The sequence below is a fragment of the Acipenser ruthenus genome, chromosome 42 (genome assembly GCF_902713425.1).
Source record: "Acipenser ruthenus chromosome 42, fAciRut3.2 maternal haplotype, whole genome shotgun sequence".
Taxonomy (NCBI): domain Eukaryota; kingdom Metazoa; phylum Chordata; class Actinopteri; order Acipenseriformes; family Acipenseridae; genus Acipenser; species Acipenser ruthenus.
The window spans coordinates 8,220,152-8,247,439 of NC_081230.1; the positions used below are offsets into that span (position 1 = coordinate 8,220,152).

General features: G+C 41.9%; 3 protein-coding genes across 9 annotated transcripts in view; all 3 read right to left on the reverse strand.

Annotated features, from left to right (window-relative positions):
• Window positions 1–2,388: 2,388 nt before the first annotated feature.
• LOC117400934 (uncharacterized) lies at window positions 2,389–7,386 on the reverse strand. Its single transcript, XM_034914122.2, has 2 exons — window positions 7,229–7,386; window positions 2,389–6,481 (listed from the first exon to the last, which is right to left on the reverse strand). The coding sequence occupies exons 1-2, from the start codon at window positions 7,300–7,302 to the stop codon at window positions 2,389–2,391; spliced, it is 4,167 nt and encodes a 1,388-aa protein (XP_034770013.2). The 5' UTR covers window positions 7,303–7,386.
• A 2,984-nt stretch (window positions 7,387–10,370) lies between these two features.
• Window positions 10,371–22,499, reverse strand: LOC117401039 (5'-AMP-activated protein kinase subunit gamma-1-like). The gene is made up of 13 exons (XM_034001437.3): window positions 22,279–22,499; window positions 20,232–20,283; window positions 19,079–19,185; window positions 18,515–18,596; window positions 18,072–18,130; window positions 17,542–17,587; window positions 17,317–17,371; window positions 16,951–17,077; window positions 16,052–16,217; window positions 15,641–15,678; window positions 14,976–15,122; window positions 14,445–14,538; window positions 10,371–13,678 (listed from the first exon to the last, which is right to left on the reverse strand). Exons 1-13 carry the CDS (start codon window positions 22,285–22,287, stop codon window positions 13,662–13,664), a joined length of 999 nt encoding a protein of 332 aa, XP_033857328.1. The 5' UTR covers window positions 22,288–22,499; the 3' UTR covers window positions 10,371–13,661.
• Window positions 22,500–24,666: 2,167 nt separating this feature from the next.
• LOC117967100 (histone-lysine N-methyltransferase 2D-like) overlaps window positions 24,667–27,288 on the reverse strand; it is a 48,315-nt gene continuing 45,693 nt past the window's right edge. For all 7 annotated transcript variants that reach the window (XM_059011487.1, XM_059011484.1, XM_059011486.1 and 4 more), the window contains exon 55: window positions 24,667–27,218. In XM_059011487.1, the coding sequence (XP_058867470.1) occupies window positions 27,126–27,218 (93 nt within the window). In that variant the 3' untranslated portion in view covers window positions 24,667–27,125. The remainder of the gene's footprint in view (window positions 27,219–27,288) is intronic.

Genomic DNA, 27,288 nt, shown 5'->3' on the forward strand with positions numbered 1-27,288 from the left:
ATATATATATATATATATATATATATATATATATGATCGGTCTCTGGCTGTATTAGAGTGCCCCAATGCTGCCTGTGGATAGAGTATCGCCATGTGTGTTGATAATAAAGGGTGTGACACCAGGCATCATAGAGGCTGTCAGTATCGGCTGTCTCTATTTCTGTTAGGTGTGAAATGACTGAGCACAGAGGAACTCAAATTAGAAGTGTGGTGGAGATTGTCAAAGTTTTACTGAAACACACGGTACAATACTGTCTCTGTAAGGAACACGGAGCATTGGGGAGTCTAATACACGAGAGGCTACTGATAATTATAATTACTGGACAGACTATGTCTTTTTTTAATTATTATTACTTACAATGCAATCATTATGAGTGGTTACCATTGTAATTACTCAAATAATGATTTTTACTTTATCAGCAAGAGTCTTTATAGAATTAAGAGATAGCGCCATCTACTGCACAGCTAGTGTATTCACAGCCATGCAAAAACTTGACCCTCAGTAGATGTTAACTTCTATAAAGACACTCTGGCTGATCTTGGTTAAAGCAGCCTTAACACCAAAAATATCAAAAACTATTAAAAACACACATTTAATGACCAGAATAAAACAAAAAATCCTCAACAGCAGAATTTACTGGAAGCGATTCCTGAAGGTTTATGTGGACCTTTGAGTTGCTTCTTATAGGTTCACAGCACACACAGTTTCAGCTACAGAAAAGCAGCAGCACAAAGCTGTTGAACTTTGACCAGCCTCCGCTCACCCTCAGTGACCGATAAGCACTCATCAGAGCAAATGGCAATTTAGTTAAGCAACGGTTTGTTTTCATGACGTGAGAAAATTCAGTGCAGCGAGTTCCTGCTGCTCAATCAGAACCGAAAGGAATGTCTTGAACAAAGCATATTAAAAAAGTTGATTCATCCCAAAGTTTGCAATATTTGTTTTTCTGTTATCAAAAAGTCAATAACCTTTTTCTGTACCCAATGTGCAACTGGGGTATTTTATTAGCTGATTTTCAATTTACTGATAAATGAATACCACCCCATACAATTTCAATCTGCACACTGATGATGGCAAATAAGACATATTTGTCTACTTAGTTTCTTATAAATTTGATCCATTTTCTAATTTAGACTAATGTATTTGCAACTACAGAAACATGCATTATGTAGAAATCAAATATATGACATATATTACTGTCAGCTTAAAAAAAACATGTTACCCTCCTATCCCTATTATGTAATAATTCTCATCACTGAAGGTGTGGGATGTGGGTTTAGATTTATACATATAGAAATGTTAGTTCTATATACTTCAGTATATGGTTTTATGACACATTTTTAGGGGTTCTAATTTTTAATTTTTTTTTTACATTTGTAAATAACATACATGCAATCACACAATACAAACCTATTCTCAAATATAGAACTAACATTCATGAATCTAAACCCACACCCATACCTTCAGTTTAGCACGATAACAAATGATTTAACGTTTAAGTCACTCTAGTAAGCCAACAGTAACATAGATCATATGTAGGATTTCTGATTTTTTATTTGGGTTAAATCCGATTTCATTCAGAAATATTTATTATAACTCAAAGATACTTTATTAAACAAGGAACAGTTCAGCACAAAACATGTCAAGTTATTTATTTTTAAAGTGTCTTAAATGGAAATCTATTCAAAAGTAAAGCGTATAATGTTTCATTTGTTAATTGTAATAAAATTATACCAGATTGTATTTGCTCTCCCCTCCACTGTGTGTGTGTGCTGAAACAAAGCATGAATACAACCACAATTTAAACCAATCTAGATTTACTATTTTAAAATACAAAAATAAAGCCACTTTACAGAGCGAGTGGCCCTGGGATAGCAAATTAAAACAAAAGAAACCAAACCAACAGATTTAAAATGTAAGCACATGTATGCTTTATTAATTTTCAAATAAATACAGTGTTAGTGGATTCTCATAGCAGCCATGCCTAACTTCAAGGTTTTGCTTTTAAACTTTTAAAATAAAGCAACAGATAAAATACAACTTGTGTTAAATGAAAAAAGTTTCATCTCACAGCACACTAAAAGATAGCAGTGTAGCCAGCTGGCTTGGAATATTTAGGAATGTCAGATTTGGAATGTGTAGATTAGTGCTCTATTGAATGTATATATTTTTTTCAGTTGAAGAAGGTCAGTATTGGAGAAGATTATAAAGCCAATACAATTAAACAGTAAACACAATATAAGCCTTTGCTAATTCAAACTCTTCTGCTTAGTCTCCTGTTTTTATGTGGTCTGGTCAATAGTTAGTGGCTGCCATTTTTTAACCAGCACCATGGAGACTGTCGCCATGTGGATTGAGTCGTTGCCTTTGGTTGTCTTGGTAATTGACTATTCAGTTCCGAACAGCTCCCTCTCCGTCTCTCTCAGCTCACGCAGGATTTCCTCGATACAGGGGTTCACTTCCTGTTCCTCATCCCCTTCCTGTTCTTCCTCAATAGTGACCAATTTCCATTCGCTCCCAGTGTCACGTTGAAAACCCCCACTCCCTCCATGTACCCGCTCAGTGGGCCCCAACTCCCCATCCCCACTCCCTCCTAGTCGCTCCTGAATGGGTTCTTCAACCTCCCCTCTCCCTGTCCACCCCACCTCCCCTTCATCACTCCCACTCCTTCCCAATTCCCTATCATTCCCAGTGTCACTGCCTGCAATTCCTCCCACTTCTCCATCATCGCTCCCAGTGTCACTCCCTCCCAGTCCACACTGAATGGATACCAGTTCCTTACCATGACCCTCTAACCACCCATTCCCTCCCAGACACCCCTCAGTTGCCCCCAACTCTCCAGGACTCCCACAGTCTATTACAAGTTCACTACCCCCTTCCAGTGCCTTTTCAGTGGGCTCCAACTCCCCATCACTCCGAGCGTCGCTAGCTCCCTGTCCCCACTGAATGTCCCCCTGTTCCTCAACGTCATTCCCTAACCACCCATTCCCTCCCAGCCCCCCCTCAGTTTGCCCCAGCTCTCCATTTCTAAATTGCATACCCCCACCCAGTGCCTCTTCAGTGGACCCCAACTCCCCATCACTCCAAAAATCACTCCTAAAAACCCCACTCCCTTCTAATTCCTGCACATCATTCCCTAACCACCCATTCCCTCCCAACTCCCCTTCCATCTCCTCCTTAATGGGTCTTAGCTCAGCATCACTGTCATCATCTCCATCAATCTCAAATCCCTCACTCTCTCCCAGCCCCAGCTCCCCAGCATCACTCCCAGTGTCACTCTCTCCCTGCTCCTCCTCTTCAGACATGGTGGTGCCTCGTATAATCACTGTATCCCGGGAGGTGTGGCTGTCTGAGCTGCTGCAGGAGAATGCATCCTCTTCCCCACCTTCTAGTCTTCCCCATTCATCCTCCCCAGGTTCCCTTCCCCCAAGATGGACCACCTCCCCACTCTTCTCCCCAGCTTCCCTCCCTACTGAGGTATCTGCCTCCCCATCCCTATCCCACACCTCCACCACCTCCTCATCCTCGCTTTCAGAATCGGGGGCGGTGTGTTTGCGGATTCGGTTGACCGCATCCCAAAGGGTCCATGAATTTGAAGCAACGTCTTTGGGAAGAGGAGGAGGAGGAGGAGGAGGAGGATACTGACAATACTCTGGAGAAGGAATTTCTCCTTCTGTAATCTCCTGTTGGGGGCTAGCCTCTATGGAGGCATGCTGGATGCCATCAGTGTTATCAGGGGATGACTCCACAGGTTCGGTTTCAAAATGTATGTCATCCAGTTGGGGGAGGGCATCAGGCAATGTGGGGATCTCTGCTGGACTGGGGGGCTTGTCAGTGGTCTCTCCGTCAGGAACAGTGTGTTCCTCTGTTCCCTTGGGACTCCCTGGCCTCTCTTGCCAGTTCTCAAACTCCTGGAAAGCTGGCACCCCATGTAGGGGTTCACTGATTTCCTCTGCCCTGTGCGGTTGAACCTCAAGCTCTTCCCCCAATGGGTTTGCTTCTTCTGTCTCCACCACGTCCCCTGTAGCAGGAAGGACAGACTCTCCACCTCCTCTTTTCTGTTCATCCTTCTCAGGTTCACAGCATCCAAGAGGGGAAGCCTCCCCATTCCTCTCCCCAGCATCCCTACCTCCAGAGGCATCTCTCTCTCCATCCCTCTCCCAAACCTCTACCTCCTCCTGTTCCTGGGCCTCTTGCTCTTCGTTATCTGATCTCGGGCTGTCATATTCTGTCACGCTTCCCAAAGTTTCTCCTTCCTCCTCCCAGCGACACAGGGCACCCTCGAGTTCCAATCGGCTTTTTTCTTGGAGGATCCCTAAAATCCTCCTGGTTCTCTCCTCCAGGGTTTCATTGGCAGGTACAGGGGATGGGATAGCCACTTGATCCATTGTTTCTAAGTTATGGGCTTCCTGAGTTTCGTAGCATCCAGAAAGAGTTTCCGAAGCAGGTGGGGTGTGTTGACTCCGTCTGCTGTTGAGGAGCAGCCTCTGACAGGGAGAAAGGGTCTCAGTAATCTGTTGTTTGCTCTCCAAGGACTCCAGGCTCTGCAGTCCAGTCTCTATGTTATCTGTGTTACTGTTTGAAGGAATCAGATCCATATCTGGTAGTTCAGAATTATCTGTGCTAGCCAGGTACAGGTATTGAACATGCTCTTTCTTTGGTGGGAAGATAAACTCAGCTGTAACGATAACACAGGTAGCGTCTATTACCAAAACCCCATTGTCGCTGCTGTCCTTTTGAGCCTCTCCCCTCTCTTCCCTCAGTTTCCCTGTGTCTTCCGTAGGGCCGCAGCTTCCAGTCTCCCCTTTTGGATGAACGATCCTGGGATTCCCAAGTTGATTTGTCTCCTTCCAGCGAGGAAAACCTGACAAACCTCTCTGCCCACTCAGGGCTAAGGTCTTGCTTGAAATTTCAAAGGTGTCCAAAGCCTCTCTGTTTTGGCTGGTGTTGCCCCTGCCTCTGTCCCGGTCCTTGGCTCTTGGCCCCCGTACCCTGGGCAGAGTCTGGTAGTTGGCATAGCCTTCTCTCGGCTCACTGGCAGCCCTTTGTAGTGATTCCCTTCTACGACTTCCCCGCTCTCCTTCCTCCCAGTGGCTGTGGGACCAATGCCTCGCAGCATTCTGGGATCTGTCCCGTCCAGCCTGGGGCTTTGAGTAGCCACTGATCTCCCGGTTCATTGTCTGGGAGTGGGACTCTTTGTGGGGCAAGCGAGTGCTACTCTCCCTGTCTCTGTAGTTCCTACTGCTCTCCTCCCACCCCTCACTCGCCGGTCTCCCTCTAACCCTTTCAGTGCTGTTTTGTCCTGCCTTGGTGACGCTCTTGGGCAGGGGAAAGGATCTCATGACCTCTGAGGGCTGGCCTGGCCCTCCCGCCTCACTCCCTGGCCGGGAAACCAAACAAAAGACAGTCTCCCTGGCTCTGCTTTTCTTCCTCCTGCTATCCGGGATGGCTGTCAGCTCTCCTCCCTCAAATCTCTTCTGTGGGGATCCAGACAGCTCACGATCGATCGGGCCCTCTCTCCCTAAATGGGGCCTCTGCTTGGAGAGTGCAGTGGAGCCGCCCCACGTCCCATAGCCAAGCATTTGAGGCCAGATCTCAGGATCCAGCCTTTTCTTCTTTTTCTCCATCCCCTTCTCTCTCCCCTCTTTTCTCCATTCCCCAGGAGAGTTCCTGCAAGGCAAAACCCATTCTGAGTAGGCTTTCCTGTCCGCTGCTGTGCTGATGTTGAGTTGGGAGGGCTCTGGTCTGGGGTTCGGGACTCTTGCAGTCCTGTGGGGGGCGCTATAGGGAGGGGGAGGCACATAAGTCGGGGGCTGGCTAAACATCCTCTTTTCTGGTTGGTTTTCCTTCAATTCCTCCCTGCTCTCCTGCTGCCTTGTCTTCTCAAAACTGAGTGTCCCGGGAAAGCGGGTAGTAAGCTGGGTAGCAGTGCCACCCTCCTCCTCTCTCAACATTCCCGGCAACTCCTTCCTGGACCTGGTAAGGCCAGGGTCTTGTAAAGCAGGGTTACAGAGCCACCGTTCCTCCCTCTCCAGCTGAGTTCCTGAAGGGGGATCCAGGGACTTCTTTCTGGGTAGGGTATGACTGTACCGCCAGTGCCGTGGACCTTGATAACTGAAGTTCTGGTCCCAGGATGGTTGCAGCCCTCTCTTCAAGCGGGATGGACTGCGTGATTCAGCTCTCAGCGCCCAACTCTCGCCCCTCCTTCTCTCTCTCGCCTTCCTAGCCCTCTGCCCCTCTGCCCACTCCTCACGGACAATCGGCTCCCTACCCTCCCTCCTCTCCAATTCCCAGTGCGCCCCCAGCTGCAGATCCAGATTGAAGGGCTCAGAGGGGGCCATGGCAGCCCTCCAGTTGGTGTAATCCTGGAGGACCTGTCCGGTTCTGGAACCAGGGATGGTCCAGTAGCCAAGGGCTCTATCTGGCTCTCTCTCGGGTCGACAGTCAGACAGGTCGGTCAGATAGTTTGGCTCATGGTAGCTGAGGGGAGAGAGGAGGAGAAAAGGTTGTGTTAAATAACTGAGAATTCTCAGCAAGCACACCTGGTAGCGCTCTGAGCTGCTCTGAAGGAACAGAAGTTTTTCCACTGAGCTGCTGCTGTCGGAGTGTCACAGTTACTTAATGCACGATGGTTTGCATCCTTTTTTTGTGAATCAAAACTGCTAATGTTAGGAAACTAGCAAGAAACAACCAAGGTGAATTTTGGAGCTCTTGTTTTAACCAAGTTATTTATTTATAGATTTGTAACAGGAACATTTAGTTTTCTTTTAACCCTTTTAAAAGGTACAAATGTGTCCCACAAATAAAATGATGCAAACCTTATTATTTCTGCAATGAGGGGCACGAAACAGGGTTTCAAATGTAAAGACAGGTTGGATCTGGTCGTCCGAATTGCCTCACTATGCACCAATGACCTCCACATGCCTCATAGTTGATAGAAAAATTGCAGCAGTGTGTAAAAATACTAATGAATCGAGCTGTTTAATATACTAAGCTTTGCATCCTAGTTCATATTGTATTTTAGTACTATTATTTACACTTACTGTAAACTACACTGTATTTAAATATGAATCTTGAATCTCTGCAAGTTGCCTTGAATAAAGGCATCTGCCAAATAAATATTATTATTATTAATTATAATATATCTTCTTGCAACCCCCAGTACAGCATACTGGACTCAAATGAAACAGATTTATACAAAACTCTGTAGCTCCTGGATGTACTCACTAGTATCTCCCCGGGACCGTCCCATATTGGAGTCGGGGGTGCGGCTGCCCCTCCAGCCCTGTGCAGGCATCCATCAGAGAGGGAGCAGAGAGGTCCCAGACACAGAGAGGTCCCAAACTCGCAGAGGGGTCCGGCTGTGAATACGGGACTGGAATGGGGGGGGGGGGGGGCAATAGATGAAATAATTCAGGTTTGTTTTAATATCCCCCTCCCCCCCCCACCACCACCAAAACACACATGATCCACTGTGATCCAATTCATCATGGCACAGAGACATTTAATATTTCTATAGATTTTTCATAGATGGGTCCTTATTAAAGTTTACCTTTGTAAATCATTTTGCAGTTTTCCCATGCTTCTACTATGGTTTGCCATATTGTTTAATATGCTTTGCCTCTCTGGGCTTTACAGTGCTTGCCTATGCTTTACCATTCTTTCACTGTGCTTTGTAACACTTTGCAATGCTTTTACAGGGGCGAGGATAATAAAGGGATGATCTATCTACATTATGCACTTAACTGCAACGCACAGCACGACCATTCGGATTCATTTCTGTTGTCAAAGTAAACAGCACCATTTATGCAGGTTTAATAAAATGAATCTGCAGTACAATGTAATATTTTGTACACAGTAACTTTATAATGAAGTAGAATGGAGAAATACTTAAATACGGCATTAAACCAGTATATATTTACTACAGCACTATATATTTTCAAAATAAACACTCTTGGGTTAAAGGATTTCCTAATATACGTTCGCCTTGATTTTTATGGCAGCGCGTTCAGATCTGTTTGCTCAATTCAATTTAGTAAAAAAAAGTCAATAGAAAATAAGCAAAAAAGAAATCAAACAATGATCAAACAACAATGTAGTATGCAAGGTACAAGAAACTACTTTTTTTTATCAATATACAAAATACAATTGATGAGATTATCAATACAATATACTCTCAACAACAACTTACATATCTCCTTGACATGAAACAGAAGTGGTTCATTTATTATGATTTGCCATGATCAGTTTTAAGAAAGACCTGCACGAGAACATGCATGTTTAATATCAGAATGCATTATTTTTTGTTTGTAAAAAAATATTTAAATAGGGATATTTACATATCAAATTCAGATAGCACTAATGTATGTCTTAGTTTGAATTATAAAATGTCAGATGAAGTCAGATTTACAATAAATATACAGAAATTGTTTTTTTTTACAATATAGGTAATTTAATTCTTGATATCTGTGATTGTGGATTAAATGCATGTGTTGTGACTGTAGCTCAGTGTCCTTCTTGTTCAAAGTATCTACGTCTGATTGGCTGACCTACTGAAGGCTGTGGGTGCAGGTTGCAATGACATTATTTAATCATGACATTCTCCCATTGGAACTTATCTGTTAATAAATAGACAGCATTATTCTTTTTTTGCTCTAAAACACATTACAAAACAAACACAGCAGCAGAAGTAATACCAAAAAAAAACTTACCTCTTATAAAACTGGTTTTTTTTTCTTTCTTTCTTTCTTTCTTTCTTTCTTTCTTTCTCTTTCTTTCCTTGGTGTTCAGTCCCTGGTAGTTTGGCTCAGTACTCAAACACTACTCAGTGCCCCCTTTAAATAATGTTCTGTCTTGTCACACTTTTTTTTTTTTTTTTAAATAATTTCACCTCCAAGATTCTCCAGCTGGTTAAGAAAACAGCGGTTTGGAATTCTTTAATTAAATGAAATTGATTCGGAGGCACCCTGCTCTCCTCCGTCTCTCTCCCACTGAATACAGCTGGGACCCAAAACACCCGGCCCCCCTCACCTCTCCTCGTACGAGCAAAAACAAAACAAAAAGCCTGTTGAGCTGAAATAAGCACTTTGCTGTGATTGTTTGCAATTACGCTGTTCAGTCGCTGAGGCTTGCACAGGATACCGATAACAAAACCCCACTGGCATCCCATTTTAAATAGAAGCTTATGATGTTCAGCGAGAGCTCTGTATAACAACGGAACGAACATGCGTTACAAAAACCAAGTGCTGGGACAAACATTACAAACACTGCTTGAAATGTATAGAGTGGCAAAAAAAATAATCATGTTCGAATTTGACTGTGTCACATAGATTTCATGCAAAGGAAACACATGGTAACAGTGCAATACAGTTAAGTTATAAATTATTTTATTTGCTAGAACCCCTTTATGGTGGGGTCCAAACACCAGCTCCACAGCACAGTGAAGTATTCTAGGTTCAAATACAGAGGCACTCAGACAGACACAGACAGACAGACAGTCGCTCCTGCCATGCTGCCTGTTCTATCCTTTCATGAAAACCTGTCACTAGAACAAACAGGATTTAATCTGTGAACAGAACTCTCTGCATCAGCAAAGCAGAGAGCTGGGGGTGTGAGGGGGGGGTAGAGAGAGAGCTGGAGCCACAGGGTGAGTCAGCCGTCTGTCTTGTTTTTTGTGTAACTCATTGACATTGACATATCTTTACTACGGAATATTGTTGCCCTGCCATAACTATGAAAAAAACACCTGCATGCATTCTAAAATAGATACAAAGCTAGAAAACTGAATGTGGTACAATTATACAAGCAGGGATTGAATGGGGCAGTCCAGCGGACAGGGGAACTCAATCTACACAATGATGTGTTTCACGTGTTCTTTTGTAACAAGTTAACCAGATGCTGTCATACAGGAGGCAGTCGGAGCAGTTTGTTTGAAAGAACGGCTGGTTCTTACTTCTGTCGCAGGTGAATGCGATATGTCAGGCGCAGGCAGCTATAAAGCCGTGCAACTTCACTGCGACCACGCAGCAAATGTTGAAAATGTTCAACATGATCCGGCCCTGTGCGATTTCAGGTCTCATACGCATGAGAAACGGCTGTACGACTTTCCAATAAAGACGCAGGGTGACGTCATTCCGACCTGTCGCACAGGGTTGAGACCCTCGACTCGAAATGAAGTCGGAGTCTGAAGTGTGAACCAAACTTAATTCCACTTCAGTTTGTTTTAATCGTATCGTTTGGTCGGTTTGTTTCAATGTGAAAGCAAAATCAGTTCAGGGTTAATTTCAAGTGGGTCCGATGTGCTGCAAGTCACGTTCATAAAACTCTGACTGCTACCGAGTATCGAAACAGAGTCCAGACGAGAAGCAAAGAAATTATACTACACTTTATTATTGAACTGAAATACAGTCGATGCAATTTATATATATATATATTATACACACACTGTACTGATATTCAATAAAAATAATAAATCAAATAAAAACTACAAATTAAAAAAGTGATCCAAAGCACCATTTCAAAATATCATGCACAAAAAAAGAATCAAATAAATACAATTCATTGCACGCACTAAATTGTTCCAGATATAGATTCTTAAAATGGGAATATATATATATATATATATATATATATATATATATATATATATATATATATATATATATATATAGATTTAAAAAAGCCATCATTCCAATCATTCCAAAAAAGAACACACAGTATAGATATACAGGATATAAACTAGTATGAAATAACTGGACATTCAGCAATGCACTAAAAGAAATTAAATGTTTACTGACATTCAAGGACTGAAACTCCAGCCTCTCTTACCAGGGTTTGAACAACCCGCAGGAGGTAAAAACAAGCCTGCAGCCCCTCTACAGAACTGTTTGCCCCCTCTCTCCAACACAAGAGGTGCCAGTCTGGTGCATTACATGGCATAATCAAGTATTAAATAAATAGGCAATTACCCTTGGTGTTTACATTACATATGAAAGGGAATCAGGGACTGGACAGGCTGGTGCAGGTTTGAAACGAATGCATTTTTATTTTTTACTTTATTTTTACAATTTTTGAAATAATTTTCCGTTTCATTCATCCACTCCTGGTGACTTTATAAAAGGTTTTTAAAAAGTGTTGTACACTGTGGTGCATGACTGCACTTCAGTGAGAAGACATGTTTGAGAGCTCTATTGAGGCCACAGGGGGTGAAATGTAACTTTTTTTAAAAAACAGTCACCAGGATGTTATGACCAGGGTTGGGGTCAAGGAATTGGAACTGAAAAAAAGGAATTGACTCCAACCCTGGTTATGACAAACAGAAAAGCGACAGTTGGCTTTTAAAATATTAAATATATTTGCTGTAGCAGGAAACATGTCTTGATAAACATCCTCCACTTACACAATTGCAATGGCAGGCTGATGGTGGATACACACAAGCACCCTGCAAGTATATCTATGACTGTCTAATACCATGGAACTTCAATTAATGAATACTTATTTATGCCATGTAAAACACAGCGCATAAAGAACTGCTTCAGACGTGGTACCGTGACACACAGTGAAGGGGAGTATCATTACACTAGCTGGTGTTTGTTTGACTCTGTTCATAAGGATGAGACAGTATAAAGTGTTTTTTTATGATGGCATGCGGTTTCTTTCCCCCCTGGGAAGAAAGTGTATCATTGTGCATGCATTTACTCAGCCAGCATACAGCATTCCCCCGACTCATTAAACAAACTGAACCCACCACAAAACAGACAGGATTGAAATCCACAAACAAACAAACAGGGAGAAACTGCATTTCAGTGTTGGCCGTTTCACCCAGTTTGCACACACAGGGATGGGCTGGTGTTTTAGGCAGCGGTTGAGTCAAAGGCTGGCTCCTGCAGTTTGAGCAAGCCCCTTTCTCAACCCTACTCTTAACCAGAAGCAAGGGCAGAACACAACAGGAAGACAAACTGAAGAACCGGGACTCAACACTTTAGCAGAATACAGATTACGAAACAATGCAGTTTTGTTGTAAACTGCCATTATTATTATCTATTCGTTTCCACGTGGCTCTGTGCTATGCAGTGTTCCCCAATGCTAGGATTAGTTTTTCAAAAGATGCTAAAATGATTTACTATAGTGTACAGGTCTCCTGTGCTATTTCCCCAATGTGAGAATTCACCACATTGGTGATTGACAGGACATGTATTATGCAATGGACCCTAACAGCCTCGGTTACAGAACTATTAAACTATTGTACTTAACTGTGCAATGACCATTCGCTAACTCACTTCAAACTGAAACTGTCCGGACTATTTAAGTCACTATAAACACAACATAATTTACTTAATATCTCCCCCCCTGAAGAGATACCAGAAAAAACAGACCTTGTGCAAGGCTTAATTTAAAAAGCAACATAAACCTAACCAGCATTACCCCTAGCCTGCACTGCAACGGTCCACATAATAATGGTGACTCAAGGGAAGGATCACCTGCTTCAGCAACGGTTCAGTTTGCAACTTTAACCAGCATGCAGACGCAAATCATTTGTGACCTACAGCCCAGCCCAAAGAGAAATACAAGTCAAGGTTCTTTGGTAACAGAAAAAATGTAGAATACTGTGTGCAGTCCAACCTTTTTAATATCACCTTTTAAAAAAGTGACTATCAGGAATTCACCAATAACCTGGCAGAATAAGCATAACAAGCAGAAACATTGAATCAACCAACATCCCCCTTTCTTCTGTGGAACTCAGAATATAGTACCAGGTAATGCATTGATACAGTTTCTTTTTAATAAACACATTGTGTTGCAGATGTCTCACCCAGAACTACTAAACATCCAGTAGAAACAATAAGAAACTAAAATTCAACGGCAAGCATTTCAAATAAAGTCTCTGATTTTATTTTATTTGAGGACATTAAAAAAAAAACACTACTACTGTAGTCGAAATATTTAATTGAATTTTACTTTTAGTTTACACTGACGGATACTAAAAGGAAAGTAAAACAGGATTTTAAAAAGGCCAGATCAGAAGCGAAACGGCTTTTACACATTTTCAGGCGCTTGCTGTTGTTTTAGGTTTTTCGAGAGGAGTTTCTTTTATTTGTTTTGGAATTTTATAATCACATCTATACAGTTTCTTCTTCAGCAGGCACAAATCAGAAAAAATAATTCATAGGGATGAGCATGACAATGTGAGCACAATTAGTGTGCTGATATGGGCAAATGCATACTGCTTATAATAATAATAATAATAATAATAATAATAATAATAATAATAATAACAAATTAAATGTATAGTTTTGGTCAAGCAATTTCCTTGACAAGTTAAAAATTATAAAAAATAACATCACCCCCTGTGCCTCCAAAAACTGTGCTCCACTATTGCCTACTGCTATGATAAAGGACTGAATTAAATATAAAAATAGTATTGATATGATACATGGTATATTGCGGTGCTGTTAAAACCGCGAGTCCCTACAGCAGTGCTATCATTTGGATTACACCCCGGTCTTTGCTTCTCTTCTATAACCTGCCCTGACCCATCGAGCTGCTGTACAAATGGTTTATTTCTGGACAACACTCTCCCAGATGCTGAGTGGGATGTGCCTGGTTTGGTCTCACACTGGTGGTGATGTTACTGAATCCAGCAGTCTGTGACAGACACTTCTCAGGCAGTCTTCACTCCTTTAAAAAATAAAGAGGGGAGGGGAAACTATTAAAACCAGCCAGAACAACAACGTTAAGCAAACAGCAGTAACGTCAAACAAATGGGGTTTTTTATCAAACTTTTACAACAACTCTATAAAGCAACGATCCTGAAGGGTCCTTTGATCTAACCATCGTCTGAAATCCAAGTGCAGGCACTACAGCACTGAGACCATCAGAATGATGATAGTATTAGAAGACTTCTTAATTTGCTTCTTAATTAAACTTTACAAGAAGTTGCCCTGCCAAGGCTTTGAAGAAACATGGTAAGCATTATCAAAGGTATACCGGTAGATAGGAAACTTGGTACAATTATGCACGCAGTGGCTGAAGGGGATGTTTAAGAAGGACAGATCCAACGTGATGCTGCATCTCATATCCAGGGATGCAGTAAAAGAAGCTGCGTCTTAGTTGGTGCTTATCTTGTCGAGAGTCCAATATCAGCATGAGGTTTTAATACCTACTCTCACGTAATGGAAATCATTAGCCTGGGATTTTGTATTCATTGCAATGGGATCCTCACAATGCCCACATTAGTAGACAGGACTTTGCTTGAACATGTCTCCAATACAAACCAGAGCACTGTCGAGTTCTTGTTCTGAGGGAAGAAAGCATTTCTCCTACTGAGCCATCAATACCCCCTTGTACTGACCAGATCCAACCTTGCTGAGCTACTGATGTGATGTAAATCAGGCTGCAAGCGGACTATAGAGTCGAGAGCAAAGCTTTACAGGGAGCTCCTTACCTCCACCAGTGAGGACGAGCGCCTGCAGAATGTCGGAGAGGGAGATGATGCCTTTCACCACCTCGTTCTCATCCACCACCACCAGCCTGTGCACCTGCAGCACACAGAGAGAGGGAACGAGTGAGTCACAAGGCTGCCAGCTTTACATCGTTCCTGCAACTGAACAATATTTTCCACCAGATCACTCGGATACAGAGGCTCGCATAACAAAAATCGCACAGTACCTGAAAGGTTAAAATAATTTGTACAAAAAGGCTTTGTTGCACTCGTCATTTGAAAAAACACCAAAGCTAAATCTTTGCTCCAATTGCGTACGGTTCAAAACAGATATTAAAAAACGGCACGTCACGAAAGACATATTTATAATCCCCCATTGCGGTTCTGCGCTTGAGAACAGTGCACTGTGGAAGCTGCAGTTACTTAACAGGGACTTGCATGGCAGAGCATAGGCAGGAACTGCAAGTACAGGGAGTCTTTGAAGTGAAACCAGCCGGGGCTGCTTAAGGAACGCTATAGAGGAGGAGCTTGTACCTCTGCCTCCACCAGCCTGCTGATGATGGTGTCCAGCGTCTCGTGTGTGTAGCACTTGAGCACGCCCTCAAAGTACTGTGAGCGGTGCTGCAGAGCCTTGGTCACTGTGATGTCCAGGTTATTGTACGTCTTCTCAGCTGCCAGATTCTACACCAAAACCACAAACAAACAGTATTCACCAGACAACCGGCAGTAACGCACCGCTGAGGCACAAAGTTTAGCATCACCTAGAATTTTAGGATTGAGACATAATAAAAAAAAAGAGAAAGCCACATGAACATAATTTAGATCTTTTATTTAACACCATGTAATTTATATTGCAAAAAGGTCCACCGGAAGCCATAATAGTAGTACAGTATTTCATGTTAGATTTTAAAATGTCACGTTTCTCCAATTGGCTAGTATATGGAAAATTACAAAGCGGTATGCAATTCAAATGTAAACTTTTTTTTATTAATGACTCAATCCTAAAATTCTAGGTGATGCAAAACTTTTGGCCATAGCTGTATGTAGACCAGTTGGGACCAAACCCTTTATTGATGATTTTGTTAAGGAGTGCTGATTGGAAATCATCTCCATACTAAAAATGCCTTTGTTTTATATTTTTAATAATGAAACGCATCAGAAATCAGTAACTACACTTCAAATAAAGCATGTATACTTACAATAACGTCAAACTTTGAGTAAATGTCCACAACTCGCCCTGCAATCGACATTAAAAGGAAACCTTAATTTATTAAACAAAAATTTAGCTTTAAATAATTGATGATTAAGCCCCTCAAACAATCAAAAGCCTCCGTTTGGTGAACTCTGACATTAGCCTTCTTTGTACTGCTTAAAAAGTATTGTAGCTTATTATTACACACTACTAACTAAATGTGGATCACTGTTTTAGCAACATACTTAGAATTCCTGACTGCTAGTTTGATATTTTTTACTGCACAAGATGATAGGGCCTAGATTGCAATTATTGTACCACAGCCCACAGAAATCTGAAGTTTAAAGAACAGTTGGGACTTGGTGTAAACATGTTTAGCGATAGTTGAAACCCAGCAGCCTCAGTGATAACCCCTTACCCGACTCATCCACCACAGGCAGGGCAGAGACACGCTGCTCTACAAAGATGCCCAGCGCTGTGTATACAGGCGTGCTGGTGCGCACCATCGCGATCTTATCAAACGTGCCGATGCTCAGCTCCTCCAGGGTCTTCTTCATGAACTCCGGCCTCGGCATCTCAGAAATCTGCAGCGGCAAAGAAATAACGAAAACATCTTGAACTTTACACGTGATCCCAGCAGACACACTGGGGCACACAAGTTCACCTGAGACAAAATGCTGTTTTTGTGAAGAAAAAAAATGGTGGAAATGAACAGTTAATAGTTTTGTAGAAGTTTCATTAGGTACAAAGACCTTACTAAAATCAGGCGTGTTTCAACTTAGTAAGGTCAAGAAACTGTTATAAGCACACTTTCTGATACTGATGATGCTGGTGGTGTAATTTTCCTTTCCTCGGAGTTTCATTTATTAAAATATAGCGTGTCCAATAATCTGGGCTATGAACTCAGCTTGCTCAGGGAGAATCTCACCTTGCTAAAGAGAAATCCAGCCTACTGTAATAGATCAAATTCACCAAAAATGTACTGCGTTTGCACCATAATTTAAAGCCTCTATTTAACATAATTTAAATCATAGAAACTACAAAACGATATCGCAAAAGTCTACCGGAAGCCACAATAGTAGTACAGTAGTATTTCATGTTACATTTTTGTATTTGTCAGTTTTTCGCTATGTAATACAGAAAACTACAAAGCGGAATGTAATTCAATATTTAAACATTATTCAGCAGCTTTCATTCGACTGTATGAAGCAAAATTAGTGAATTCATTGGCCATAGCGGTATACTGCAGCATGCATTCAACACTGTCATGAGAACGAAATGCCTCCAAGTCACTCTTCACACTGTCTTGACACTCACAAAGAGCTTGAGGAATTTGAGGATGCGCTTGTGTGTGAGGATGTACAGCGTGTTGCCAGTCAGGGGGTCGATCACAGGCAGCCGGTGGATTTTATTCTTTATCAGCGACGAGACAGCATCGTACAGACTGAGGCGGGGAGAGAGAGTGAGAGAGAGAGAGAGAGAGAGAGAGAGAGAGAGAGAGAGAGAGAGAGAGAGAGAGAGAATTACAAATCACTGATGAGAAGTCACGGTTAAGGATTCGTCAAAAGCACATCTTATCCTGTTTACAGATGTCACCCCATACACAGAACACACAGCATAGTTTTACTTTTAACAGTAGTATAATCTCATTAAAAAAAATATATATTGCAAAATATTCCTTACCTAGCATTGGGAGAGATGCTCACTAGTGGTTTAAAAGAGTCCTGTAGATACAACTCTGAGAAGAAATACAAAGATTTCAACACGTGTGTGCGTTTGCACTGACAAATAAAAATGGCGCACATTTCAAGCTGGAGCAAGTTACGTTAAGCATGTTTGCTCCTCTAGGTTTGAAGGACAGAGCGTTGGTTGTTGTGGATGATGCTCCCAGGACCAGACACTACTCACCTCTCCAGGTTTCAATTTTATGTTCCTCCAGCTCATAGATCTGAACCTACAAACAGGACAGCACAAGGGTTAAAGCACAGGACATGTCCCACTGCACTGAATGCCTGCCTGTCAGTTACAGAACTGAACAACACATGTGAAACCCCATTCTTCAATTTAGGTGCAAAACTAGAACCAGAGCTTTCGAAACATTTACTCTAGAGGACAGATCTCAAACCCCAGTGCACTAAGCGTACATTTTGAAAAGAGCTTTGATACAGACTTAAGCTATAAGTTTAAAAAGTTATGTTAACAATGAAAAGGAAAATGACAGGTACGTTATTTAAACAGTTGTAGCAGCACGTGTGGACGGGGAACGCTACTCTTAAATAACTTCTATAATAAAAACAAGAGCAAAACAACTAAAATAATTCAACATCTCACAAAAAGAATTGTAAAATATTTGCTGTTAAATTAGTTTTGCTTTCGACTAGAATTTAGACAGAAAGCTGTGAAACGTGTCCTGTATTTTAAAGGGAACAGCCCCTTACCAACGGTGACTTGTAATAGCGATGCAGGATATTGATGAAGTCTGTAATAGTTAGCATGCCTGCAGAAAGGAAGACATAAAGGGGCTCTCATCAGCACTGCAGTTGATGTGAATCAAGTTACATTTTAAAACACGCTTCCATAATATGCTCTGTACTTCAGACACGTTTGGCTAGCCAGTTCGTTTACATGACCCAAGGTGGTTTTAGCTGCAGGAACACAAGCTTCCTCCTCTCGAAGATTTCTGGCCACTCTGAACTAAACAGCCTGCTGATCACAGGAATGCCTTTTGCAAAACCTGTTCGTGCTACCTTGTTCATTTTGTGTGCTGTTGGTGTTCTTGTCCTATATACATTAACACCGCTCATATCCTGGGGTAAAAGCCTTTTTTGAACACCACATTGGGTACTGCGCTTTCGTGCCCGAATGGCAGCAGATTCCTTACCTACAAAGCACTGCTTCTTGCTGTCCCACAGAGGGGCTGCCCTAACGCCATTCGAGACGAGAGCGAAAAACGCCTTCTTCACCTAGACACATGGAGAGAGAGAGAGAGAGAGAGAGAGAGAGAGAGAGAGAGAGAGAGAGAGAGAGAGAGAGAGAGAGAGAGAGAGAGAGAGAGAGAGAGAGAGAGAGAGAGAGAGAGAGAGAGAGAGAGAGAGAGCGTTGTTACAACCAACGTAATACAGTTTTAATACTGGTCTGCAACGTACTTTAATATAGCAGTTTCAAACACAGTTTATGTACACATGAGGAGGACTTAAATTGAATAACTGAATAAACAGCCTTATACTGGAACTATCCTACTGTATATACGCTATAACTGACCTCTGTACAGGGCAAGGTTTAAAACAAACCAGAAATAATTGTAACATTTGGAAATGGTTTAAACTATTAACTTCCCTATATTTTACTTTGCAGCATAAGAATCCAAGAACATTTAAAAAGGAGGCTATTAGAGCCATCAATAGCAAGTGGTGCCTTTCCTGCTCTTCAGCATCAGCTGTCTTACCTGGAGCGAGGTATCGAACACAACCAGCTTGGAGCTGGTGGGGACGAGGTCGTAGCAGCGGTGCGACTTCATGAAGTGAGTGTACACCTCCCGATCCGACTCGGCAGCTGCAGGGGAGCACAGGGGCTTGTTAACATACAATCCAACAGGAGGGCTCGCTTCAGCACGCGAGTCAGTGTGTGCTGTGCTGTACTGCACTTGGATGTGTAAAAGAAAACTAATGAAAAGCAGGGGTGCCCACAAAACAATTAGGAATGCCAAATCTGACGTAGCTCAGCTGTTGATATTGATGCCATGCGGTAAAAGCTCGCCTGTGTTCATCAATGAGAATTTGTTAGGACATCATGTGATTTTAATAAGGTGCTCACGTCAGTTTCAGTCATGACAGGCAAGACAGCATATCGGATTTATGTTACAAGGCTGACAGTAGGTACTACGAAGCCCCAGACTGCACATTATACTGAAGCTTTACAAAGCACTTTTACTATAGAAGGGAGGAATATGACTCACATTGCATAGAAGTTTGCTCCCTTCCAGGTTTTACTAGGCGTTTAATAAGACACACCTGAGCTTGTTACCTATACACACTGTGGGGTCATTCCGTGACCATCTCCCATTTACACCAAACTTGGTTCTCTGGGTTGTTTCAGGCAAACAAGCTCACATTTCCACTTTTAGACTGCTCAGGTGAAAGGGGTCAAAAGTTACAGAGATGTCAAAATGCAGCTGATGGGTAACCCCACTTAACGTTATCCAACGGACTTGTGGGGGGTGTCATTTTATTGGAAATACATTTGAAAGAAAACAAGCTTTGACCTTGGGTGTGAAACCCCAAAAAATAAAAATCTCAAAATTACCAACAAAAGGTCAACTTGAGCTTGTTTGCCTGAAACAACCCTAAAAACCAAGCCTGGTGTAAATGAGAGACGTTAGGGTGCATTGTCATGGAATGACCCTGTGGTTAAATATTGTATTAAACTGCTACTCAATAGGACTCTTATTTCCATCTCTGCATCCCTCATCTCCGGCTAAAAAGGAAATGCTAAACCAGATTCCCAGCACACAGACACTCGTTCCCCGGATATAAAGACAATGCGCAGCTCTTCCTCTGGGCAGGGCTATCCGGTCAGCTCACTGCGGGGTACTCTCCTACCTTCTAAAGGAGGTTCTCCTTGCACCTCCGAATCCTCTACGACAGCAGCAACCTGCACACAAGCAATACAACACTGTTAGAAACCGCGCTCCGCAACCTGCAACACAAAACAGCCATGCCAGCTCAATCCCATCGATATGTTTAATGCTCGTGAAGCTGTGTTGCAGGCTTGTATTTTTGCAGTTGTTTTCAATGCGATTGATTTGCTTTACTAGTGGTTACATGTTGCTGTTGATACTCTTTCAATATATAATTGCTATTGGGGGTCTGGGTTATCCAACAGTCAGAATTAATGGTAACAGAAGAAAGATCACTCGCTGACCACGTCAACACATCAGTGCTCCAGCGCCCTCCTGTGTACAAAGAAGGAATTTTCTCCTGGACCTATCAAATTCAAATTTAGCCATCTTGCTTGCAAACCGCCTCTTCCGATAAAAGATGCAGCCGATACTAGAAACCGTGTCATCATTTGTTTAAAACAGCTGACCTTGGCACAAAGGATTGCACGTGTTGTTATTTCCGGTCTCCCCAGCTACTAAACAGTTCAAGCAGCAGGGCTACAACAGTCACAAGGTCTTGTATTTGCAGGGCTATTTTTAGTGTCGAGCAGAATAGTTGGTGGGAATGGAAAGTCACCTTGGAGCTTTTGTTTGGTTCCTTCAGTCTGTTACTGTTGTACAGTAATGCAAACGTCTTATGGATTTTCTTGTTGTTACTGCATCTTGTAAAGCGTTTTGTGATGGTGGTCCACTATGAAAGGCGCTATATAGAATAGTGATTGATTGATTAAGATGTGTACTTGCAATACTTCGTCACGCTTGCAGCACATCTGCCTGTTTGTTGCACACAGAAACCAAAGGTGTAGTTTTCACAGAAATAACTGTACAGCTAAGCGCTAGAGCAAGCTTAAGTCAAGCAAGCATTACCGCTGCTTCTGGCCAAGTGACAGCACGTAAAAATGAACCTGGGGGTTCACTGCAGTAGTGCCGACAGCATGTAGCTGTGCAGATACAGCAAAGGAACAATTAATTTCAACAAGAACGTTAGTGACGGCGATAATAAGGTTCCCGTTTCGCATCAGCCATGTCAGGTTTTTACTGTCAAACCTTTATGAGATATATCCATCTGATTCAAAGACGGTTCTGTGTCACATCAATACCAGGGTCTACTATATTATTACTACAGTGATGGAATAAGACTCCCACTGCAGAGCAGTGTGATCCATTTCTGGTTTTGCTGTGTCTTTAATAAGACACACCTGAGCTTGTTACCTATACACTGTCAAGCCCATAGTAAAACATGCAATGGGTGAAACTGCTATGCAATAGGAGTCTTGTTTCCACCCACGTATTATTAATTTGGTTACCCTGAACTTTTTAGCAGTTTCAATTCTATATGACACAGCAAAAAAAAAACACACACACACACACACACACACACACATTAAAATAGCATGCGACTGTTTACATTGGTGTGAATTAAAGCACCTGAGACCATTTTGTCAGACTCAAAATGTTTCACAGGAGATAAATGTTCACAGTGCGTTCATAAGGCACGATATATTTCTGAAACGGAACACACTATCGACAAAGTCAACACCTACATCACCTTGCTTGACTAAAGACGGAAACTGCGTATTTAATTAAATTTTAAGTTTAAATTTAAACTGCATATCCGGGGTCTATTTAAACACTACATAATGTAATTATTTAATAAATTATTTTAAAATAGAAACAGTGCGAAGTGGTTGTAACCGAGTCACGTCAATACTGCTTGTGTAGCGCAGTCTAGATTCATGTCTGGTGCTTCAGTATACGATAAATACGCAGTATGATCAAACAAAAACAAAAAAAACACATTTTGGTTTTTTCAATTTTTGCAGACAGTTTAACTTATTTTCCTGAATAACATACATAAGAGCAATTTGCACATTTCAGTACCCCAGTCGTTATTAGTGCATTTTTGATACCTAAAAGGTGAATTTATTGAGGGGGAAAAACGTAAAAGTCAGTCATAAAAATGAAATGTTTAATCGCGCCGTACTTACCGGCTCCATCCCATCCGCTCAACCTCTCTGCCGCCGCGCCGCGGAAAAGACTCTCTACTCCTGACGGATTTCAAGTGAATTCTTTATTTTATTCTTTAAATAATACTGCTGTTATTTCTTTAAAAAACAAAACAAAACAAACACCAAAAAAAAAACTAACTCCCAATTCTGCCCCTCCCATTCATTTCCGGTAGTACCATCGACACTGCCTACAATCACAGAGCGACAAACTGCTTATCGCGTAAGCGGAATCCGCTGGGTAAGAATACCGCCCCCTACTGATCCGGATGAGAAGCGCCGAAGAATTAATTCAATATAATATTTGTGATTCAAGATTACAGTGCGCATAACTACCCCGTGAATGACAGCTTTGTCTGCAGTATGATATTAAGTCATTGACCATTATTAAGATGAACAAAAACGGCTTGATAGACAGGTAGGTAGATCTGAACCCCAGTGCATCTTACCCAACATGCAGGATGTCCCATAAATCAGGCACCACAGGCAGAATTGTAAAGAACACTCGTCTCTCTAGTGTGAAATGTCTCTAAACCTTTTAAAAGACACAAACGGACACATGTCCCACAAATGATGCTTTCTTATTTTTGCAACGAGGTGCACGAAACAGGTTTGTACCGACAGGTTGGATCCGGTCATCCAGATGGTCCGTTTCCTCTTCTCGATATCTCAAATGCATTTTAGGAAGAAACCTTGTTGTCTACCTTAAAAAGGGTTAAACAAAGAGGAACGGCTTCAGATCATTTTGATGTGTGGTGCAGACAGACGAGAAGATTCTAAATATCGGCAGAACATTAATTTTGCCTGTGATGGTTTATGGCAGGGGTGGCCAACCCTGGTCCGGGAGAGCCACAATCCTGCAGGTTTTCTGAGTCTCTTTAAATCAATGGATCAAGATCTAGGAAGCATGTTAGTGTTGACCAATTAAGAAAACAACAAATTAGGTAATTGAGAACTCCGATGGAATGAAAACCAGAAGACCCTGCGGCCCTCCACGACCAGGATGGGCCACCCCTGGTTCATGGGATACCCCTGTATCTTCCCATCATTTCACCCCTGGTTCACGGGATACCCCTGTATCTTCCCATCATTTCACCCCTGGTTCACGGGATACCCCTGTATCTTCCCATCATTTCACCCCTGGTTCACGGGATACCCCTGTATCTTCCCATCTTTTCACCCCTGGTTCACGGGATACCCCTGTATCTTCCCATCATTTCACCCCTGGTTCATGGGATACCCCTGTATCTTCCCATCATTTCACCCCTGTATCTTCCCATCATTTCACCCCTGGTTCACGGGATACCCCTGTATCTTCCCATCATTTCACCCCTGGTTCACGGGATACCCCTGTATCTTCCCATCATTTCACCCCTGGTTCACGGGATACCCCTGTATCTTCCCATCATTTCACCCCTGGTTCACGGGATACCCCTGTATCTTCCCATCTTTTCACCCCTGGTTCACGGGATACCCCTGTATCTTCCCATCATTTCACCCCTGGTTCACGGGATACCCCTGTATCTTCCCATCATTTCACCCCTGGTTCACGGGATACCCCTGTATCTTCCCATCATTTCACCCCTGGTTCACGGGATACCCCTGTATCTTCCCATCATTTCACCCCTGGTTCACGGGATACCCCTGTATCTTCCCATCATTTCACCCCTGGTTCATGGGATACCCCTGTATCTTCCCATCATTTCACCCCTGGTTTATGGGATACCCCTGTATCTTCCCATCATTTCACCCCTGTATCTTCCCATCATTTCACCCCTGGTTCACGGGATACCCCTGTATCTTCCCATCATTTCACCCCTGGTTCATGGGATACCCCTGTATCTTCCCATCATTTCACCCCTGGTTCACGGGATACCCCTGTATCTTCCCATCATTTCACCCCTGGTTCACGGGATACCCCTGTATCTTCCCATCATTTCACCCCTGGTTCACGGGATACCCCTGTATCTTCCCATCATTTCACCCCTGGTTCATGGGATACCCCTGTATCTTCCCATCATTTCACCCCTGGTTCATGGGATACCCCTGTATCTTCCCATCATTTCACCCCTGGTTCACGGGATACCCCTGTATCTTCCCATCATTTCATAGGTCTACTTGAGGAAAAAGTAGTTAAACTGAATCCTCGTTCTTTTATTGCCTGATGCAGCTTTTCCATGTTTACCACAATATGTGCATCTTTCCTATAGGAAAAAAAAAAAAGTGAGGTACATCAACCTGCTGGTCATACATATCAGGGAAGATTTGCTGAGATTTTCTCTGTACTGGCACCAGTGATTTTAATTGTTTTGACCAAGTGTAGTTCAAGGGTTAGGTGTAATTTAAAAATAGATATGCAAGATACACGGGTATATTTAAAATGCATTTTATTTTTCCTTTACAAGAAACTAAGCGGAGAGAGGTATACAGCCTCTCGCGTCGCCAAACATAAATTATATACAATTCAAATTATATCCATACAAAACATGCCACATACAATAAAAATGATCATTTTCTCTCTCTTTCCTAAATGTAACCCTGCTATACAGAATCGACACAACACAATATATATATATATATATTTATAAAATAAACCAAAAAGAAAATAAAGTGTAATGCTTAAAATCCCGGCATTATGGATTTTTAAAGTAAAATTTATCCAGGAGTTTAAATTAGATTAAAAATATATATATTTAAAAACGCAATCATACAGGCCAAGTGTCCGACAAAACCGTCTTTAATCCCAAAATTCAAATGGATTCACATGATTAGTTGGAATTAATAAATCATAACAGTTCAGAATTAAACTTCTGGCGATTACTCACCTTGTGTCACCAGCTTATGTTCTCAGAGTTAAAATGAATTACTGCATATTTAAAAAAAAAAAAAAAAGGGGGGGGGGGGGGGATTTTTGGGATGAACAGACAATTTAATTATAAAGTTACATATATTTAAATGACAAACAATGGGGTCTTAATTTTTTTTGGGGGGGGGGGGGGGGGAGGGGTTTGGATAAAAGATGGTGAACAATCTCAAATGTGCAAAAGCCAACCCACTTTGGTATCATTCGATACCAGCACACACAGTCTCCTGGTACCAGAACATTCTATGTTAAAAAAAAAAAAAAAAATAGCACACACAAAATGTTGGGATACTTTTCCACAAATCCCTCCTTTCCCCACAAAAATAAAATAACCTCCCAGCTTAGTCTCACTCTCACATCATTGGCGAATATTAATTTGTCAGCAGAAATGTACAGGCAGCCTTTACAAGCTTCTAGCAAAACAAAAAAAAGGAAATAAAAAATAGTAAAATGCAAAAAACTCAGTTCATATACACATTATCAAGGTTTACTATATTTTCTTTCTTTAATAAAAATGATATCCAGTGGCTGGTTTATTATATTGTTATTTTAAAATCGGTTAAAAAGGGCCAAGTGTTTGTCCCCGAATATTTACAATCTGTACACTCTGCAGCTTTTTTATTATTACATTTTGATTTTATACCGACCAGGTTCGGCAGCAACAACGTAGTCGTCGGCATCCTCCCCCGTTCGTAATTTAAATTATTTAAAAAAAATAAAATGCCCTTTTCACTTTTCACCACCAAAAGCCCGATGCCATCAGCAGGTCTCTCTCTCTCCCCCTCTACTCCCTCTTGTGGGAGGGCTTTAATCAGTGGCAAAATGTATAGTACAGTAAATATACAAAAGGACGAGAGCCAAGGGGAGACACCAGTCAGTGCAAGGCCTTCCCTTCGGAGTTAACTTCCAAAACAGGGAGGGAGAGCAGGCGCTCTGTATACCTCCACCTGCATGGGTCAACTCAGCAAGATCCACGATGGAGGAACAGAGCTTAGCAATCTGCTCCCGCCTCCCCCTTCATGAGAACTGCAATCAAGTCCATCTGTTTGTGCGTAATGTGGAAAAAAAAAAAAAAAAAGCCTGCTGCTTGTATTTCTCCCCTGCTTCTCCGAACAGCCATGACCCCTCCCCAACCTCCACCCCCCACCCCCCAAAAAATCCAAGCAGTCCAAGTGTCACGTGAAGCTACAAGATTCCAAAAACACACAGTATGAGGTAGGCTGGGTATAGACACCCATCTTCAACTACTACACACAATCATCACCAAGTCCATACTTTATTTTCACCATTATTATTATTATTATTATTAATAATAATCTGTATTTTACATTATTTGGAGCCACGTTCAGTTTCGGGATTGTCTAGCTGAATTAAAAAAAAAAAAAAAAAAAAAAAAAAAATTATAATAGTCCCTCTGCTGTGTCCGGTTTAGTCATTTCAGTGGAGGACAGACAAAGACCAGTTTGAGAAACCAAGTTAATGAATTAATGTGTTTATTTATTAAAAATAGTTCTTATGTTTTCTTGTTTAAAATCCCCTCTCAGTAAAATGTGTTGCAGACTAGGTGAGCTAGCATTAAAGTTCCTCTCTGTACAGAATCCTTCCCCAAAGCTTCCGAAATGGAAAAACGAATAGAATTCAGCACTGAAGGAGTGTTTAGATTCAACAAAGTGCCTTTCTGAGATTTGCCTTGCTCTTGGACTGTTGATATATAAAGAAAACATGGCCAAATCCTATACACAGCCCTTGGGACAGGAGTATTACTGAAAGAAAAAAATATATATATTAAGAGGAGGTTTATTTCACATGATTAAGAGCCCAATCCTTTGCACTCCAGAAAAAATCAGAGGTCCTGTTTTGTTTTATTTCCTTCTTCAAAGAGAAACAAATTTGGTTTTCCTTTCAGCAAACTCCATTCTCCAGCGGACTCGGCCATTTCCTTTTTGTCTGGTTTAGTTTTTGCTCTTCAGTTCATCCACTTTCTGCAGTTCCAGGCACCACAGTGGCACGGGATCTTGTGCTGATCATCTTCAAAGTCAAACTGATAATCGTAGGTGAGCTGGAAAGTACAGAAAGAAAAAAAAAAAGACAAATTTGTCAGCAAGACTCCTTGGATGAGTAACACAATG

What these genes read in the sequence shown, in the direction of transcription:
- LOC117400934 (XM_034914122.2), bottom strand. Translation starts at nt 7,302, where the DNA reads ATGGATGCCTGCACAGGGCTGGAGGGGCAGCCGCACCCCCGACTCCAA. An exon ending in ACGGTCCCGGGGAGATACTA is followed by an intron (nt 6,482 to 7,228) that starts GTGAGTACATCC and finishes CTCTCCCCTCAG; the next exon opens with CTACCATGAGCCAAACTATC.
- LOC117401039 (XM_034001437.3), bottom strand. An exon ending in AGGAGAACCTCCTTTAGAAG is followed by an intron (nt 19,186 to 20,231) that starts GTAGGAGAGTAC and finishes GCTCCCCTGCAG; the next exon opens with CTGCCGAGTCGGATCGGGAG. An exon ending in ACTCAAAGTTTGACGTTATT is followed by an intron (nt 15,123 to 15,640) that starts GTAAGTATACAT and finishes GTTTTGGTGTAG; the next exon opens with AATCTGGCAGCTGAGAAGAC.